This window comes from Sorex fumeus, unplaced genomic scaffold (genome assembly GCF_029834395.1).
Source record: "Sorex fumeus unplaced genomic scaffold, SorFum_2.1 ptg000019l, whole genome shotgun sequence".
In the NCBI taxonomy this organism is placed as follows: Eukaryota; Metazoa; Chordata; class Mammalia; order Eulipotyphla; family Soricidae; genus Sorex; species Sorex fumeus.
In genome coordinates, this window is record NW_026606076.1 from 18,443,840 (window position 1) to 18,464,820 (window position 20,981).

At 46.4% G+C, this 20,981-nt stretch overlaps 1 protein-coding gene across 1 annotated transcript in view; it reads right to left on the reverse strand.

Annotated features, from left to right (window-relative positions):
* Positions 1 to 12,197: 12,197 nt before the first annotated feature.
* Positions 12,198 to 20,981, reverse strand: part of LOC130022001 (zinc finger protein 345-like) — a gene marked incomplete at its 3' end in the record, with an annotated part of 131,748 nt that continues 122,964 nt past the window's right edge. The window contains exons 2-3 of the mRNA XM_056112728.1: positions 13,500 to 13,673; positions 12,198 to 13,079 (exon numbers count right to left, since the gene is read on the reverse strand). Of these exons, the coding sequence (XP_055968703.1) occupies positions 12,198 to 13,079; positions 13,500 to 13,673 (1,056 nt within the window). The remainder of the gene's footprint in view (positions 13,080 to 13,499; positions 13,674 to 20,981) is intronic.

Genomic DNA, 20,981 nt, shown 5'->3' on the forward strand with positions numbered 1-20,981 from the left:
TGGCAGCTGAAGACCTCTGGTTCGAGCCACAGCCATGTTTAAGACCACTCTCCACAAGTTCGGATGAGCCTCACGCATGAAGGTACCGGCAGAGGAACCCAAGTGTGCAGGACCTGGGGCTGAGATCTCCAAGCTACTCGTATTGGGACTGGGCCTCCTCCACCCAGATCTCCCATCTTCCAGTATGTAGGCGTGACACCCACCAACTGTTCCCGGTGCCGTGTAATCCCATCAATGGCCAAGACCCAAAGACTATAAAAACCGTGCTCTGGGAAGTGCACGGCCACACAAAATTTTATTATCTAGTCTTAATCTGGAAAAACTGGCAGGCTACCAGAAGTATCCTGCCCACACCACAGAGTCTGGCAAACTCCCCATGGTGTATTCAATATGCCAAAAACCAGTAACAATCATGGTTCTCTTTCTCCTGACCCTGAAAGAGCCTCAAATGTGGTACTTCTTAAAATCTCAGGGATAGGAAGAAGGAGACATTACTGGGTCCTGCTTGAGTCAATCGATTAACAACAAGATGACAACGAGACAGTGAGAGAAGAAGAGACACAGAGTTAGAGGACACGGCTGCGACTTAAAGAGAAGGCTGAGAGCTGAGAGTAAGAGTGGCTGGGGAGATTGGAGAGGAGTCACAGAGAGCATTGGGGAGCGAGTTAGAGAGAGGGTTGGATAGAGCTGGGAGACAAGAGACTGAATAAACTGCAAGTAATCAGCAACCAGCCTGGTCCTCATTCTACTTTCATCGGTCCAAAGCAACAACTGTCCAGGGTGGAGAAGTGGCCCAAGAGCACCAAATGTGGACAGAGAGGGAGAGCTACCAGGACAGACCGGGAACATCTGTTAACGGGTAAATCCTGTTCAAAATCCCACTTCTCATAAGTTCCCCCAGGCCCCCCTGGAGTGACTCCTGAGTGCAGAGTCAGGAGTAGTCCAGAGCACTTCTGGCTGTGATCCGAAAACAAAAACACAAAAAAGTGAACTGTGGGGGGCGGTTGGAGCGATAGCACAGCGGGGAGGGTGTTTACCTTGGGCACGACCAACCCAGCTTTGATTCCCTGCATCCCCAATGGTCCCCCAAGAACCGCCAGGAGTAATTCCTGAATGCATGAGCCAAGAATGACCCTTGTGCATCACTGTGGGTGATCCAAAAAGAAAAAAAAATGAAAGTGAATTGTGTAGTTAATCAGAAAAAGAACACAACTATCTCGACTTAGTAAAGAAGCATTTTTATGATCGCTACAGGGAAAGCACAGACCACGAGTTGCTTGTCTGGCACATAGCTGACCGAGGTTCAATCTCTACCACCTCACAGGGTCCCCAAACCTAGCATTATCAATGAGAACAGAGCCGAGATAAACTCTAATCTCCATTGGGTGTAGTCAACCAAAAATAAATCAATAAATTTAGGTGCCACAGCTATAGTCTGGTAGGGTACTGGACTTGTACACGGCTGACCTGTATACCCCGGCACAACACTGAGTACCATTTGTTACTTTTGGCAGCAACCACAGGGTATGACCATATATATGTGTGTATATATATATACACACATATATACATATACACATATATATGTATATATACACATATATGTGTGTGTTTGTGTATGTGTGTATATCTATATCTACATATATATATATATATATGTAATTTGTTCACTAGTCAACCTTCACCAACCAGTTTTGTAGAATGCAGGTTTGGATTTTGCTAAAGGTGGCAGAAATTTGAGCTTACCTGAGAGGTGCTTGGAGGAATCCTGCTTTGTACAGGAGAGTGTATCATGGTAGACTGCTTGCAAGGACAGGTCTTGCATTCCTGGCCTATCTCTGACTGCAGGAATTCAAATTCTATATAAATAATGTGAACCTTGTGAGAAAGTTACAGCAGGGGGCAGGGCTGAGGCACAGCTGGTAGATAGAGGTCAGGACAGGGTTGCTGGCTCCTGGTGCAAACTTGAGCCAGAAGTACAGGCTGCAATTTCAAAGGCTATCAGCGGCACGAAAGAGCTGAGAGTGAGTGGCAGGGCATTTGTCATGAACGCAAAAGACTTAGCTTCACTACCTGAATTGCCAAGGAGTGATCCCGGAGAGCTGCTGAGTTTGGCAAAATCCCGCATAGACAATCCTCCTGCCCAAATAAAGGCAATGAGGAGTTAACTGTCAACAGAAGAGGTGCAAAATCTAGTAATATGTTCTGAATGGTCAGTCCTCTGGGTTTGTTGTTTCAGTTTTGGGACCACATCCAGAAATGCTCAGAGCTTACAGGTCAGGTTTTCAGGCTATGGTTTACCTATGCGTACGTGAATTTATAAAAGAAAAAGAGGATGAAAAATTAGAGGATGAAAAATTGTACTTGGAGCCAGAGTGATAGTACAGTTGGCAGGGCATATGTTCGGTCCCCGGCATCACATACAGTCCCCCAAGCACTCCCAGGAGTGACACTGATATTTGTGATTGAGGGGTGGTTTTTGTACCCTTTTACTTAGTTCCTATTTAATCAGATTTCCCCTGGATTCCATCATCAAGACCCATTATTTACAGGGACTAGAGCAATAGCACAGAGGGTAGGGCGCTTTCCTTGCATGTGGCTGACCCAGGTTCGATTCCCAGCATCCCATATGGTCCCCCAAGCACAGCCAGGAGTGATTCCTGAGTGCAAAGCCAGGAGTATCCCCTGAGCATCTCTGGGTGTGACCAAAAAAAAGGACCAATTTTTTACAGGTTAACATACAAATCAAGTCCAAATGCTGGGACACTGGCATAGGAAATAGTAATCATTACTATTATCATTATGGTTTGCTATATAAGGAAACTCAGGAGGTTAATTCAGGTTCACCAGGAACCCAGACGTTAGTAGGCATATGAAAATATACAGTGGCAAGAAATCTTAAGAGTTTACAGAATGGGAAGATCTTTGCGTTTCCCTGAATTGCAATAATCAGCAATTCCCTTTCCCTCATAGTACTGAAGACACCAGTTTAATTTGAACTTGAGAACTGTAACGTAAAGAATGAACTAGGAGTGTATATTTAAGACATCAAAAGGTTGAAACAGAGTGTTTGCCACAAGATCCCCGAAGCACCACACTTCAAGAGTAATTCCTGAGTGCATATTCAGGAGAAACCCCTGAGCATCACCCAGGTGGGACACAAAAATGGAAAAAAAAATGGTCAAAGGGCAAGCCGTGAGGAACCCAGAGATAATGGAGGCATTGTGTATCCCACCCAAGGGCTGGGGGAGATTGAATGATGCATTCAAGGTAAATTGAAATTCAGATTTTAGGGACTGCTGGGAGTTTGTCTTGCAGGGGATGACAGGATATAATCGCTTTCCCTCCCAGGCCCACCTTGAGTTATCCTGCCTCGGGAGCCAGAAGTAACTCCATTTCTGGTTGTGCCTTATCCCCACCCCTACAAAAAAGTACTTGTTTGTGTATTGAACAGAAAGCGCTATGTCAGGGGGATCAGGTTTATAAATTACAGATGTGAGCGATTTCAGTGATCCCTGCGATCAAGGCTTTCTCTGCCTGTAGATGGTTTTTCTGGGCTCACCTCCAGTATCACATGGTCCCCTGGTACCTCAGGGAGTAATCAGCTACCTCGGAAGCACCGGGAAACTTAGAATTTGCATCTTTTGGGAGGGAGACATAGTCAACAGTGCTCAGGGCTTATTTATTCCTGCCTTTGCACTCAGGAGTCACTCCTCTGGGGCCAGGGTTGAGGGCTCCTAACGTCCTAAGGTCCAGCAAATCCTAATGGTTTGGAGGGAATTGATGTAGGCATGCAGGAAAGCTCCCAAGGTAAAGGCAGTAAATTTCCCAGGAATAGCTCTGAAGTTGTGAAGGCCAACCTTGAAGAAAACAGAAACTAAGGCCTGATCACACCCTAACCTATGGCCAGTAACAGACCCAGAGAAGCTCCTGCAGAAACAAAAAGCCAGGAAAGGAATTTCAAAGATCATCACCACTCTCAACCTGCCTAGGCAACCTCCTTAGCAACGGGACTTTGACCTAGGTAAAAGCCTAGATTAGATTCCCTTCTGTTCCAGGGAGACCGCTCATTGGCTTTCCCAGACATTTGCGGGAGCAGGGCAATTGGAGGTTCCCCGAGTGTGGGAACCAAAGTCGAACTCCAGAAGGATGTGGGGTCCCCCAACACTGCTTCCGACCCCCTCACTCAAATAATATAGTCAGATCAGAAGGTGTGGACCAGGCGGGGTGGGGTGGGGGTTGGGGGATGACCCCAGACCTCAATGGTGCTGCTTCATTCTCGAGGGGTCCGTGTGCCAAGAGGAGTCACCTCTGATGGATTCAACTCTCTTACACCCGCAAAGTAAGACAGGGGATGAGAGAGTCCAGCATCTTCCGGCCCTGGCCGCGTCTGACTGGGCCTTGGTCAGGGAGTAAACTGGGGATCTGTGTCCGGGTGTCCCTGCTGCCTGGAGCTTGCCCCACTCACTCTATGTGTGGAAGGATACCCAGTTACCAGTGCTCCAGAGCCACCTACCCGAGAGCGAACAGGGTGACACAGGATAGGCTTGCCTTCCTGCAGTACGATGTGTCCAACCAACTCAGTTCTAAAGGTCTCCAGACCCCACTTCCACATATCACAGTGCCCCGCATTGCTGAGGGTGCCATCTTCCGTCCTGAGTTTTGAGTTTCTTATACACAGGAGAAGTCCCATTTCTTCTGTTCTCCGTGGAGGAGGGTGGCAGAAGCCAGATTCAACTCCAGCATCTCCAGATGTCTGGGGTGAAGGTAACAGCAATCAGAGAAACTAGGGTGTGTTAAGGAGAATTTTAATTAACATACGTGGGGAGAGGATCACACCAGCATTGCTCAGGGATTCCTGCTGCTGGGACTCTCGGGGCCGAGAGAGATAACCATGAAAAAAACTGCCTTTCTTCGAACACTCTTGAACTTATTCGCCAATGTGGCTTGGCACATGCCGCAGGCAACCACAAGCGAATGTCCAAGCTGGCAAAACAATGCAGAGAAGCATCAAGGATGACCTCAAAGACAGGAGAACAGCGATGCTGGTAGATGTGGCAGAAGCCGGGAAAAGGTTTCATTATGCCCGCCTGTCCTTCACCAACTACAAGACCAAGATCACTCCCCTCCGACATCCTGATGGATCTATCACATCATCCAGAAGGGAAATGGAGAAGATTATTCATGACTTCTACTCAGATATCTTTAATAGCCATGTCCACCTGTCCGCATACCACATTCTGCACCATGGATATATCATTCTGAGTGTTCTCCCTTCAAAATTCAACATGCCATCTCGTCGGTAAAGAAACAAAGAACACCTGGCCCAGACGAGATCAGACCTGAACACTTGAAGAACTTACCATCAGTACTCATCAATACACATCAGTACTCATCAATAGCCAATCAGGGTGTACAAACTCAATACATCAGGATCCTCCGTGAGCTCTATTACGGATTCACTATGAGGATCTGACCACTGTACAAAGCAGTAATTATCCATGTCAAGAGAGGGGTTCAGCAGGGTGATACCATTTCACCAAAACTCTTCAGTGCCACCCTCAAGAACATCATGCGACGACTGGAATGGGAAGGAATGGGAGTGAAGATAGATGGTCGGCAACTATACCACCTCTGCTTTGCTGATGACATCATGCTAATAACACCCAACATCAGCCAAGAGGCAAAAATGATGACCGACTTCGACCGTGAGTGTGGAAAGGTCGGCCTACAGCTGAATTACGAAGCATCACAATTATGAAGACAATGTTTATTACAAACAGCCTCGTTTCTGATCCTCCATTCGCTTTCAATGGAACCACCATCTCCGAATGCAAGTTATATATACCTAGTTTGAGAAAGAAACATGATGAATGACCTGGCACCTGAGTTTCGCAGGAGGATGAGAGTGTCTTGGAATGCCTTCAAGAGCGTTTAAGAAATAACTAAGAGGACAAAGAACCTCCAGCTTCGAGCACATGTCTTCAATTCCACTGTTCTTCCTGCATTAACATATGCGTTAAAGACCTGGGCCCTATGAAAACAGGATGAGAACGCTACTTGGGTCTTTCAAAGAGGAATCGAAACAGCTATGCTTGGAATATCACGCATCACTCAAATGAGAGATAGAATCCGGAGTTCTGATCTCCATCGACGGTCAAGAATCAGGGATGCTGTCTGATCTTCTAAGGCATCAAAAATCAGATGGACTGGACATGAAATGAGGTTTACAGACAACCACTGGCCTAGACCCATTACTGACTGAATTCCACGGGACGTCAAAAGACTGCGTGGACACCCACCTACAAGATGTTCAGACTTCTTACTCAAGACCCTGAAAAATCAGTTTGAGGCTCTCCATGTTCCTAGAACAAACAGATGCCATTGGGCTACACTAGCACGCAACAGGCATGCATGGAGACGTTACTGACACCCACTCGAATAAATCGATGAATAAAGGGAGATCAATTGATATATTTTTTAGGTTTTAGAATTACTGCTTTTATGCAGCAACATGGTTGGAACTGGAAGATTCTGTCTTGAGTGAAGTTAGCCAGAAAAAGAAACAAAAACAGGATGTTGTTCACTCATCTGTGGAGTACCGCACACTGGATGTGGAAATGTAATGTAAAGGGGCTGCTTAAATCATCCCTGATTCCAGAGTTTAGAGAGAAGCCGGACAAAGAAGGAATGAAATTTGGGGCAGAAGAGACCCAGAAGTTTACAGGGATCAGGGATTCATGAGTGAGGGGTGTAGCCATTTACCCAAAATACAGATGCAAGAGAACTGAAAACAAGAGATCTAAGCTGTAACCACTGAAACCTAGTCAAGTGCTTGTCCAGATGACAGGTGGGGGCAGAGTGGGCACCTGGGTGGGGAGGGAATACAGGAACACGGGTGGAGGGAAGCTGATGCAGGAATTGGTGTTCAATGATGGGACGCCTAAACACAACTATCAATAACATTGAAAATACTGGCATTTTAATGAAGACTTTAAAAAGCAATACAATAAAATAAATTTCCAGATTTCAGCACCCACTGAGGTTAAAGACCCTCTAGTCCCAGCATTAGGCTCCGTTATTTTTCCTGTGATGCTGAGACCATAGATGTTGTTGTGGGGATGGAGCCGGACCCCACCTTTCAAGTTGCATGCTCGGTCCACTGAGCACTCCAATGGCATAATAGTTTCAACAAGAGACTCTTACAGCACACTTGTATGCAATACCCCTGTTCCCTAAAGAAACTGCTGTAATGTCACATCCTAAACCTGTGATTTAAGTTCTGAAATCACACAAAATGCACAATGAGAATTAGTCCAATGTTGAATGGAATGCAGCTGAATGACCAAACAGGTGGAGGACATCTCCATAGTTCTCACAGTCCAAGCAAGCCTACAGAAAGGGAAAATCTGCGGGAAGTGTTGCTGGGAGGAGCTCGGCAATCCCCCAAAAAATCCTTTTGGGTTTTGTTTTTAATCAGACCCAGTGATGCTTGGGATACCAAAGGGGATGCTGGACATCGAAGGTAGGCGGCATCTGTAAGGCAAGCACCCTCTGTGATGCACTGCTGTTCTGGTCCTAATTAACTTCACTATGGGCTCACAGTCACAATTTAACATACACACAATAAAACATTTTTTAGCGCTTACAAGTGTACAGTAGGTAGGCATTTGCCTACCATGAGGCTGACAGGGTTTGATCCTTATACACTGCTAAAAGCAACTTATGAGAACCACCAGAAATAACTGTTGAGCATCCCCAGGCCCCATAACAAAAGAAAACTCAATTTCTTCCCATTTTCAAAAAAACATGACAATGATCCAAAGGCAAATATATGCATGGTGTCAGATTGACTGAGCAGGGTCCAGAAAGGGTACCCGACCCATTAGTTGTACAATCTGGCCAGTTATACAACTGGGAAAACAAGAGCCTTGAAACACATGGACTACTTGACATACCTGACAGATAGGGAAGAATCACAACAAAGTCAAGAAAGCAAAGCACTGGATCTCTCCGTAATGAACAGCTCTGGGGAGAAGACACCCCTACCCCATGCCACACCCCCACATTACATGTTCTAGGAATGAGAAGGGGACGCTGAATGTCCAATAAGCAATGAAAAGACGTTGTGGACTGGAAGACTCCTGGGTTGGCCACATGCAAGGTAGCATCCTACTTGCTCTACTATTATTCTGGCCATTTCTAAATAAATGAGAGAAAACGGGGGAAAATGGAAGAGCCCTTAGAAAGCTTTCAGGTTTAAGTCTCAGTCATACAATGAAACACCCATCCCTTCACCATGCCCATTTTCCATCACTAAAAACCCAAGTATAACGCCATTCCACAGCCTTCCTCTACCTGTGGGGCAGATAATTTCCAATTCTTTTCTCTACTTTGATTACATTCAATATTTTGACACAAGACCCACCATTATTATTTGGCATTTTACTCCGGCAGTTAGATCTGGTGAAAACGCAACAGTAGACAATTCTTTTTTATTTGCTGGTTATAAATAACATATGATTTTGGAATTCTGAAATTTTAACAACTAAATCTGGAGGAATTTCTGCAAAAACCTGCTGGGTTCCGAGATTTGTTCCTGAGTCTCTGGGATTATGGCCATTAAACAGCTTAATCACGAGCCAGAGAGGCGGTTCGTGGGAATGACTTAGGCTCTTGTTGGGGTGAGGAGGAATTGGCCAGCTCCACACCCATCCTGCGAGGCCCCACGTATCTTCCTGAGTGTGGGCACAAACCTGACTTTCCAAAGGCCTTTGGTGGATGGAGGCCACCGAGCCGCCAAGGAGGAGCAGTTGGCGGGACAGCACCAATTCCCCCTGGGGTGGACCTGGGACAGTAACCTACTGCAGGGTCCAGATGCTTTTCTGCTAAAAGGCACTGGGTTTCGAGATTTGTCTCTGAATCTCTGGGATCATGTCCATTACTCACCTTGATCACGAGCCATAGAGGTCAATCGTAGGCGCCAGACAACTCGGGGTCTCGTTGGGGCAGGGGGAAAAGGGCCAGCTCCACCACCATCCCATTAGGCCCTGCATGTCTCCTCACTGCAGTCCCAAACCTAACCGTCCAGAACCCTAATATATGGCGGCCACTGAGCCGCCAGGCACAAAACCTATTCCCACCTGAAATACCCAGCTTAGGTAACCTACTGTGGGGACAGAACAGATTTCTTCTGAAAGCCACTGGGTTCCAAAATTAGTTTCTGAGATTCTGGGATCAGCCAGAGAGTTCGTACATGGGCAGTGACTCGGGGTCTCATTGAGGTGGGGAGGAAAGTGCAGAGTCCAGCCCAATCCCATGAGGCCTTGCATGTCTTGTCACTGCAGGCCCAAACCTGTCTGTCCAATGGCCTCTGGAAGATGGTGGCCACTGAGCCACCAAGTGGGATCAGGTGGAGACACACCCCCTTTCCCCCTTGTGGTGGTCTGTCGCCGGTAGCTCATTGTGGGTATCGGGCACATCTCTGCAAAAAGCCGCTGGGTTCCGAGATTTATCTCTGAGTCTCTGGGATCATAGCCTTTAAGAGGTTTGATCAGGAACCAGAGAGACCTTGCCTCCAATTATATAGCTGAGCAGGAAATGGTTTGTTGGTGTGTCTTGCACATACCTAACATTGGCTGTTTACTTTCTTGGAAGACTTTGCCCAAAGTTTTTGGAGTCTGGCCAAAGGCACAGCATCAATTTTGGAGTATCTGGAAGTCTGATGGTGCCATCAGGCTGCTGATTCAGTCGCCTTACAGGCACATATTGACCTGCTGGCGGTACCATAATCCCAGGTTGTAGAAATTCTATATATGGAAAAAAAAACACCAATAGTGGGGTTGGAATCACTGTGAAGCTACTAGGATGCTAGCCTCCCCATCCGATAGGTACCCAGCAGCACCACAGAATAATTCCTGATATGCACAACCAGAAGTAAACCTTGTGCATCAAAGAATCCCTTCCAACTGCCTTGAATAAAAGCAGCTATTAAAATTAATCCAAAGAGGGGCTGAAGTGATAGCAGAGCGGGTAAGAGGTTTGACTTGCACGTGACCAACCCGGGTTCGAATCCCAGAAACAATATGGTCCCCTGAGCTTTACCAGGAGTAATTCCTGAGTGCATAAGTCAGGAGAAACCCATGTGAAACGCTGAGTGTGACACAAAAAACAAAAAAATATATATAATCCAAAGAGTAAATTTTCAAGGCATATACCTCTCATTTGTCTAAACAAAACCCAAAGTGCCAAACCCAGCACTGAAGCCAATGAAAATGACTGACGGCAAAAGTGTCCCTTTCCTTTGGGGGCTGCCTGTGAACATATCTGGAGTTTCGATAAGTGTTAGGTCCAGTCCAAAGGCTCAAAACAGGGTCCTTCACAGTCTCCAGTAGGGAGGAATGAGATGACCAACACCTCCACTCTTTGCAAGCTCCTCACACCAAGGCCTGAAGTCCATGTGCCCAACCTCCAGTGCCGTCTTGGACCTGGATCGATGGTGGCTGCAGGGGCACTCAGGATAACGCACCTTCACCCATGACACCTGAGTGACAGAACAGCACCCAATGCACCCCTCAAAAGCTCCACATCCACTAAAGCCTGGATATCCAGAACAAGTAACAAACAAGCGTGAATGCACCATACAAGCTGGCTTGACCTGGCGCTCAAGTGGCCAAACCAGGGTGCTCAAGCATCCCAAATCCTAACACAGGAAACACGGAAGAATGAAGGATTACCTATTTTTCCATTTTCAAAGTATTCAATGCTGCATCTTGGTTGATTTCTGCCATAATTCCCGCTAACCAGCCCCACTGGGCCAAGCCAGAAGCATAGCAAACAACAACAGAGTAGTGAGCCATTACAGCTCTGAGCAGGAGGGTGTTTATTCAGTTTATTCAGTCATCTTCCTCCTTATTTTCATCACCATGACCCATTATTTACAAGTTAACACACAAGCAGTTCCAAGCACAAGAATACTGGCATAGGTGCAGCCCGGGTAAAAATCAGCAAGCTTCCGCAAAGTACTTCCCACATTCCTTACATATATACGGTTTCTCTCCACTGTGAATTCTCCTATGTATAGTCAATTGTGAGGATGAAGTAAAGGCCTTTCCGCATTCCTTACATATATATGGTTTCTCTCCAGTGTGAATTCTCCTATGTACACAAAGGTATGAGGCTTCAGCAAAGGACTTTCCACATTCCTTTTTTTTTTCAGATTCTATTTTTATTTTATTTTACTTAAATTTTTGGGGGGATCCACAGCTGGCTGTGCTCAGGGCTTATTCTTTTTTTATTTTTTATTTTTTTACAGTTGTAGATTTACAATTTTTTTTGTGCTTGGGTTTCAATTATACAATGATCAGATACCCATCCCTCCACCAGTGCCCGTTTTTCACCACCATGGATAATATCCCTCCCACCCCCATCCCCCCATCCCCCCCTGCCTCTGTGGCAGGACAATCCCCTGTGTTCTCTCTCTCCGTTTGGGTGTTGTGGTCTGCAAAAGAGGCATTGAGTGGCAAACATGTTCAGTCCATAGTCTACTTTCAACATGCATCTCCCCTCCTGGGAGGATCCTCCAAACATCCTTTATTTGGTGCTCCCTTCTCTATCTGAACTGCCCTTTCCTCTAGGATACCCGGCTGGCCTCTAAGTTATGGAGTAATCCTCCTGGTGCTGATCTCAGCTATTCTTGGGTATTAATCTCATACTTTGTTACTTTATATCCCCCAGATGAATGCAATCTTTCTATGTCTATCCCTCTCTTTCTGACTCATTTCGCTTAGCATGATACTTTCCATATTGTACCACTTGTATGTAAATTTCATGACTTCATCTTTTCTAACAGCTACATAGTACTCCATTGTGTAGATGTACCAAAGTTTCTTTAACCAGTCATCTGTTCTTGGGCATTCAGGTTTCTTCCAGTTTCTGGCTATTGTAAAGAGTGCTGCAATGAACAAACAAGTGCAGATGTCACTTCGACTATACATTTTTGCTTCTCTGGGATATATTCCCAGGAGTGGTATTGCTGGGTCAAATGGGAGCTCAATTTCTAATTTTTTGAGAATCGTCCATACTGTTGTCCAGAAGGGCTGACCAGTGGACATTCCCACCAACAGTGAAGGAGTGTCCCTTTCTCGCCACATCCACGCCAACATTCCTTACATATATTATGGTTTATCTCCAGTGTGAATTCTCCTATGTACACTAAGTCTTGAGGCTCCAGCAAAGGCCTTTCCACATTCCTTACATATATACGGTTTCTCTCCAGTGTGAATTCTCCTATGTATAGTAAGGTTTGAGGATTTAGCAAAGGCCTTCCCACATTCCTTACATATATACGGTTTCTCTCCAGTGTGAATTCTCCTATGTACACTAAGGCTTGAGGCATCAGCAAAGGACTTCCCACATTCCTTACATATATACGGTTTCTCTCCAGTGTGAATTCTCCTATGTATAGTAAGGCTTGAGGATTTAGCAAAGGCCTTCCCACATTCCTTACATATATACGGTTTCTCTCCAGTGTGAATTCTCCTATGTACACTAAGGCTTGAGGCATCAGCAAAGGACTTCCCACATTCCTTACATATATACGGTTTCTCTCCAGTGTGAATTCTCCTATGTACACTAAGTCTTGAGGCCAAAATAAAGGCCTTTCCACATTCCTTACAAACATAGGGTCTCTCTCCAGTGTGAATTTTCCAATGTTCACTAAGTCTTGAGGCCAAAGCAAAGGCCTTTCCACATTCATTACATATATACGGTTTCTCTCCAGTGTGAATTCTCCTATGTACATTAAGGCTTGAGGCTGTAGCAAAGGCCTTTCCACATTCCTTACATATATACGGTTTCTCTCCAGTGTGAATTCTCCTATGTACAGTAAGTTTTGAAGCTCCAGCAAAGGCCTTCCCACATTCCTTACATATATACGGTTTCTCTCCAGTGTGAATTCTCCTATGTACACGAAGGCTTGAGGCTTCAGCAAAGGACTTCCCACATTCCTTACATATATACGGTTTCTCTCCAGTGTGAATTCTCCTATGTACACTAAGCTTTGAGGATTCAGCAAAGGACTTCCCACATTCCTTACATATATACGGTTTCTCTCCAGTGTGAATTCTCCTATGTACACTAAGCTTTGAGGATTCAGCAAAGGACTTCCCACATTCCTTACATATATACGGTTTCTCTCCAGTGTGAATTCTCCTATGTACACTAAGCTTTGAGGATTCAGCAAAGGACTTCCCACATTCCTTACATATATACAGTTTCTCTCCAGTGTGAATTCTCCTATGTACACTAAGTTTTGAGGCCAAAATAAAGACCTTTCCACATTCCTTACAAACATAGGGTCTCTCTCCAGTGTGGATTTTCCAATGTTCACTAAGTCTTGAGGCCAAAGCAAAGGCCTTTCCACATTCCTTACACATATATGGTTTCACTCCAGTGTGAATTCTCCTATGTGCAATAAGTCCTGAGGCTCCAGCAAAGGCCTTCCCACATTCCTTACATGTATACGGTTTCTCTCCAGTGTGAATTCTCCTATGTACACCAAGGCTTGAGGATTGAGCAAAGGCCTTCCCACATTCCTTACATTTATACGGTTTCTCTCCTGTGTGAATTCTCCTATGTACACTAAGATTTGAGGCTTTCGCAAAGGCTTTCCCACATTCCTTACATATATATTGTTTCTCTCCAGTGTGAATTCTCCTATGTACACTAAGACTTGAGGCTTTCGCAAAGGCCTTCCCACATTCCTTACATATATACGGTTTCTCTCCAGTGTGAATACTTCTATGTATACTGAGGCCTGAGGATCGAGTAAAGGCATTAGCACACTCCTGACATATAGAAGGCTTCTCTGCACTATGAGTTTTCATAGGTCCATTAAAACTAGAGGTCTGAATGAAGGCCTTCCCACATGTCTGACATTCATGAGGTTTCTCTCCTGTATGAATTCTCCTATGCATAAGATGTGATGATTGATCAAAGGCCTTCCCACATGTTTCACATGCAAAAGGTTTCGCTCCTGAATTTATATTCATATGGTCATGATGGAGTAACCCTTGACTCACACTTTGTTCTTGGGGCTGACATTTCTGGGGATTCTGTCCACTATGGTTTTCTAAGGGTACACCACAGTACTGAGAACATGGGGAGGCTCCTCCACATTCCTTACACCTATATGGGTTCTGCTCACGGTGACTGTGGTTGAGGGTATGTTGCTGTGAGGGACTAACTATAAACAGTGCTTCTCTCCCTAGCAGGTACCCCATTGGGGAATTTTGTGTCTGTGAACTGAGAATAACACACTCCAAGGAACTTTCTCCAGGAGAGGGCTTCTTCAGAGTGAGGTAGCTCTCACCATTCTGATCACCCTCAGAAGAAATCCCGCCTGTCTCATCGTCCTCATGGGGCTGAGGGCAGGATTGATCAGTTGAGACATTATCATACAGTGCAGGATCAGAGACATTCCACTCGGGGTGGCAGCTTTCCTGCAGAACAACAGAGGATTCTAATTATTGACTTATACACTGAGTCTTCCTGTCAAAAAACTGAGCCCTTCAGATGTAGTTCCACACATATGCACCACAAAAATGCAATTACTGACATATGAATTTTCTTACTATTGAATAACTTCATGTTACCGTAAGTTGGACGCACAACATTGATGGATAGAGAGTAAATTCTGGGACTTTCCCCCTTTTTAATTTAATGAAGGAATACAACTAGAAATAATTCCTTCTATAGAAAACGGACACATCCATTTCAAGAGAAAATGAAATAGATTCACATGTGGATTTGGTTAAAGTTCTGTGTGGAACCTGTGATGCAGGGGTGAAGACTACGCTGCATCGTAACGCAGCTGAGACAGATCACGTGGCCATTGCAATGCTCTCACCACAAGTGATTCCTTTCAGGATCAATAAAGTTATTTTTCTTTCTGTTTTGTAGTGTCTATTCATTGGAGGTTGGGTGGGTGGAGGAGAACACCATGCAGTGTCTCGGATCAGTTCTGTGGGTCTATGCTGTCTATAAGGCGTGCTGGGTAAGGACCATCCATCCCTATGCAAAACAAGTATATTTCTCACTGCACCATCTCTAGGGCGCACAAATTAGCTTTCTAAACAACTACCACTGTCAAGCCAATCAAAAACTCACAGTATTTTTATACACGGTTGATGTCAGCACCTAGCAAAGCTAAGAGTCCTCTACTCCAAGCATCAGGTTTTGGAATTTATCCCTGCCAATCCCAGCCCTCCACCTTTACAATCACATACTTGGTCCACTCCTGCTGGCATAATATTTATTCTGTATTCGTGAATCTTACCAACTCACTCGTACTTGCTGACCCCATTTCCAAATCAAAGTGCTGTAATACCAAATTCTGAAGTCGCGGTTTCAGTTCTGAAACTGAAGAGAACATGCAATTCACACATGTCACACATGTCACAATATGTAGCAAAATGATGCCATGTAGTTAAGAGTACATCTCTGTGGTTCTCAAAGTCCAAAGAGTCCCACACTAAACAAAAGATTCGGATAGTGGAAAACTTTGAGGATCTTGGCAATTCTACACTAGGTTATGTTTTTGTTTTTGAGCAGACCTGGTGATGTTCGGGGAACCAGGTTATTGAACAGATTATTGAACAGGTCACATTCAGGCACTGCAAGGCGCTCCCTGCTGTACTATCGTTTAGATCCAAACTATCAATGTTATGGTCTTATTTATTGGAAAGCCATGGAAGCAAATTACAGGATCATTCTGTGATTGACAATCCAAGTAAATGAAGAGCAGCTTGAGTGCGGCACAGACCCAAGGATACAGGACACCAAGGCCCCGGCCTCAGCAGCATGTTTCACACATGCTCAGGGCACCCATACACTGCACAGGGCCTGATCCAGGAAGGGTCCTCAGACACTCACCCGCACACACGCCTCTCCTACCCGACCTCAAAACTCCTCCTTCAAGCCAGGAGATCACTGCAGGTTTCATTCCAGTGTGCCCTGTCGCAACAGAGACAGAGGCATGGATAAGTCACAGGGAAAGGGTGACAGGTAAATGCCCATGTTTTCTTGATATAAGTGGGCATTTATCTGAAAATCATGAACAGAATGTCCATTTCCAAAATTCCACATATTTCTAGTTATTCGAGAGGTAAGACCCAAGAAAATATCACAAATACTCTAGACCTGGCCTTGTGTGTGGCAGATAGGGGGTTGATTAGCACAGTATGTTTTTGTTTTTTGTCTTGTTTTGGGTCTCACCTGGCAATGATCAGGGGAGACTCCTGACTTTGTATTCAGAAATCACTACTGCTGGTGCTCGGGTATGACATGGGTTGCCGGGAATTTAACCCACATGCACCGCTTGCAAGAAAATCACTTTCATCCCTGTACTATCTCTCTAGGTTCAGAAGCACATGGAGTTTCCTCAGCCCCTCATGAACTTTTCACGGACTTCAGTAAAACTAAGTGCATAATAAATCTGGAAATGGCCAAGGGTGACAAGATACCCTTATTTTTTAAGCTAAAAATGTATCCAGAAAGAGAGCACAGCAGGAGTTTCTCACGGACAATCCAGTTGTGATACCCGATATCTCCTAGGGTCCCTCATGCCAGCCAGGAGCGATCCCTGAGTGCAGAGTCCAGAAGCAAACCCCTAAGTCCTGCTGAAGTCTCACAAGAACCATTAGAAGTAAATCAAAGCACTGAAATAGGGCAGCGTCTAATGAGTTGAGAGATGAAATATCAAATCCCCTGTGGTGGGAAAGAGATAGTACAGCAGATAAGACAGAAGTGCTGCACATACATGTGGGTTTGATCCCAGGCAGCCCATATGGTCTTGGAGCAAGGCCAGGTGTGGACCCTGAATACACAGGCAGGAATAATTCCTAATCCCTAAGGAAAAAAGAAAATGCAAAAACCGTCTGACTTGAGTGACTGATGCAAAAGTACTGGGGGTGAGGCAGCGACAGTTTACCTTGCCAAGAGGTTTAAATATACGGTTCCATATGGCCCCTGAACACTCGTAGTCGTCATCCTTTAGCACAGAGCCAAGAGAACTGTGGACTGTGCCCCCCAAACAAAGGCAACAGCAAAACCAATTAAACACACAAAATTTCGTGTAGTACACAAAGTGAATTGATTCACCAATGGATGGAACTATTTAAAGGGACCTGGGTGATAACTGGGCAGAGAGGGATCTTCCCATGGACACAGTTGAAACGCGTTGATCTGAATCACCCCATAGGGTCCGGCTACCCCACAAGAGTAATTCCTGAAGACAAAGCTGAGAGTAAGCCCTGAGTATCCACAGTTGAACCCTAAAAAACACGAGGGAGGGAAGAGCTACTGCACGCCCGTCACAGAGCTACTGTTGGACACACAGCTTCCGCCCAACCCCAGTGAGCCAACGCAGGTCTGTTCAGACATGGTTGGCTCCACACTGCTCTCACCGACAGCCTGCAGATTCTGGTAGGTCTCCAGCATCACGTCCCTGTAGAGCTTCCGCTGAGAGGCCTCCAGGCATAACCATTCCTCTGGGGTGAAGTTCACAGCCACGTCATGGAAGGTCACTGTGTCCTGAGTCAGCACACGAAGAGGGTGGGAGTCACAATCTATCTTAGCCTCATTCACACTACTCTGAGGCCAGGTCCCAGGGTCCTATATTGTCGCGGGGCCTCTCCATTCCGAATAAACCAGCCTCCATGCTCACGCATGACTGATGGGCCCCAAAAATCACATAAGGCAACTGGATCTGCTAAAGTGGGACGACGTGATACAGAAGGTTCTTGGATGTATCTGCCTTTCCTGGTAACCCCCCGGCGAATTCGAGCACCACTGTTCCAGTGAGCACTGTAGAGAGGATCACCTGAACACAGACTTGTACGATCCAAAAGGCTATCCCTGGGTGTAGCAAAAACTACTGCATGCTCACCGCTGCACCCCCACAGCACATGACCACTAGGATTGAGAACTCGAGAGTCCATATAGACAACTACTCAGAACAGTGCATGGCATGTCTGCCTGTAGGAACTCACTGCACTGGACCACCCCACATCCCGCTCAAAGAAGTTAGAAGTTTCTTGACCCCAACATCTCTACTGGCCGCAGAGATCCTTGGCTTTCTCCTTGGGATCAGCACATGCCCAGAAATCCACACACAAGATTATGTGAACTTAAGCCTATATGACCGAGCAGGTAGTCTCTCCAACGCAGGAAGGACAAAACAGGAGAAAAGCAAGTCTGGAGGCCCAAGTCACTGTAGTTGCCAGGGCGCAAATGGGGCCAACACACCCCAGGGTGCTCTGACGCCAGTCAGTTGTGAATCCAGAGCACAGAGTCAAGAGGACAGCTGATGAGAAGAACGATGCAAAAGAAGCCGAAGCAGCAGTTTGGCGTAATAGGACAGCTACTTCAGGGACAGCATGTAGGACTGGCGGTCCCCAACATCCCATATGGTCCACAAGCACTACCAGGGGCAATGCCAGAGTGCAGCACAAGAAATGATTGCAAGAATCCTTGCTCTGCCACCCCAAAGAAAACAGAAAACCCAAGATGAAACCTTTGGACCTCCAGCATCCCATTCGTCACCTAGACCTTTCAGGAATGAGCATTGAGTACTGAGCTTTGAGTACTCCTCTTGCACCACTGGGTCGGCCCCAAGGCCAAATAAAACAAAACAAACATACACAAAAGCAGCTTCAAACAGCAGAATGGGACGGTCCGATCGGAAGTCTCATCTTGGAATCCGTCCAAAAGAAACTCAAAACAGATGGTCCAGGAAGCCTGGGCACTCCTGGTACTACCTCATGTCATTCTATCCCTCTACTCCTACCTGGGGATGGTTTAGGAGAAGCCGCGTCACCATCTTCTCCTGTCACTGATGTTCTGAGGATCAGCACGAGGCTCCCTGCAAAGACCTGGAGAAGTAGGAACATTGAGCACCAGACAGGAGCACCTCCTCCCACTCTTGAGCTCAGAGCAGCCACACCCTCTGGCACAGCCTCACAATTCTACCTCTGGGAGACAATGGCAGAAGCTCCTGTCTCCGCTGGGGATGCAAATTTTGTTGGCATCTGTGCTGTACTTCAGGAGAGGAGCCTGGTCCCAGGCTAAAGGGGAAGAAAAGACAGCCTTCTCTGATCCCCAGATTCCTCTCTGGCTCCCACAGGAAAGTCCCTGTAGGCCCTTTCAGGGGCCGACTCTCAGCCCAGGAGCTCCCGAATACTAGCGCCCCCCTGCAGCTGGCAGCAGTGCTGTCCCTTGGGAACCGTAGCCTGGAATGTGTCTACACCATATGACTTAGAGTGAACAAATCTTCGACGCTCTCTTGTAGGGTAGACAAGGACATGCACCTGGGCACTCTGTTCTGGGGACCTCAGTATTTACCACAATGGCCTGTGTCGTCTGCTCAGGGAGAGATGAAGAGTCAGGGGTGCTTTGCAGCTTGATGTGAGGGACCTGAAATTCATGAACCAGAAAAAGATACACTGGTATTGTGGTTAGAAGGCAATAATGTGAACTGGGTGCTTGACTAGATGAACCAACTAATCCTCTGTATCCGATATGGCCCCCAGCAGCGCCAGGGATAATACGTGAGCTTAGAGACTCGAGTAACTCATGAGCATCTCCGCGTATGTGCTCTCTCTCCCCCTAAAATATAAAGAACCAAAAATAGCCCCCAAAATACATTTTCATTGGCAAACCTCTGCCACCTGCAGGCCCCCTTCCCCCCCATATACCCCGCATGATCGCGTCTATCACGGGAGAAAATGAAGATAACCAGCAACAGGTTTCCTGCCATTAGGTGGAGGGGCTGAAGCTCTGCACCTCAAATCTCGGGATTCTACAGAAGCGAGCTTAGGGCCGATGGTTCTAACATGGGACTGCTGGGACGATTGGAATAGCCAAGCCCTCGGATGATTCCCGCATTCACCCACTGTTGCCCCATCCTGGAGCTGGAGACGATCATGGCAAAAGAGGCATGCCAGAATCACGAACTCACAACTGTCACACCTGAACCCTGAGACAGCCCCCACTGCACCCCCAAAGCTCTGCGTCGCCCTAAAGCCTCCATCACACCTCACGATCCACCTGTATGTTGGCGAACAAGTGAAAAACCAGCGCAAAAGTGCCCCCCAATTTGGCTCGGCCCCTCGGCTCAGAGTGTGGAAACGGGAAGGTGCAGGGTGCTCACAGGAGGTTGTTCGAATCCTGCAACTAAATCCTTCTTCAGAGTCCCCCTTCCAGGTAAGGTAAAGGTAAAGGTAAAGGCCCTCCCGTTGATCGTCGATTTGCTCGAGCGGGCCCAGTAACGTCTCCATTGGAGACTTTGTTTTTACTGTGTCTGGCATATCGAATACTCTCGGTAGCTTGCCGGGCTCTCCAAGAGGGGCGGAGGAATCGAACTCGGGTCGGCCATGTTGGCCGCTTGTAAGGCGAACGCCCTACTGCTGTGCTACCGCTCCAGCCCATGGGGAGCAAATTTACTTGTCCTTTGCCAAGTGAGCAACAGCCCCAGTGTCTGAGTGAGGGATGGAAAATGAACCATGACATTTATGACATCACTTATGACATCACTTCCGCTTCCATTAGGTACTGTAAAGAGCCAGAGTCTAGGCACAGAGAACCTTTTTGCCACCCAGGTGAATCTGTGCTGCACGGGGGATGGACTCGAATAGAGGAGTGGAGAGGCAAATGCTGGACTGGTCGGTCACACACTGGGGGAGTGGGGGTAAGAAGTCGCCTGATCCTGCATTTTCACCTAACATCGAATCAATGATATCTAAACACAGAATGTTACCCTGACTCTTCTCAAATGATCTTTGCGCTCAGAGACAAGAGTAAACACTGAGCACTGTAGGCTGTGGTGAAAAATATAACAAGAAAAAAGGCAAATTCTACCGAACCGGGGGGGGGGGGGATGATGTACAGAGACAAATTCGAGAATGAAACATTAACAGAGTCAA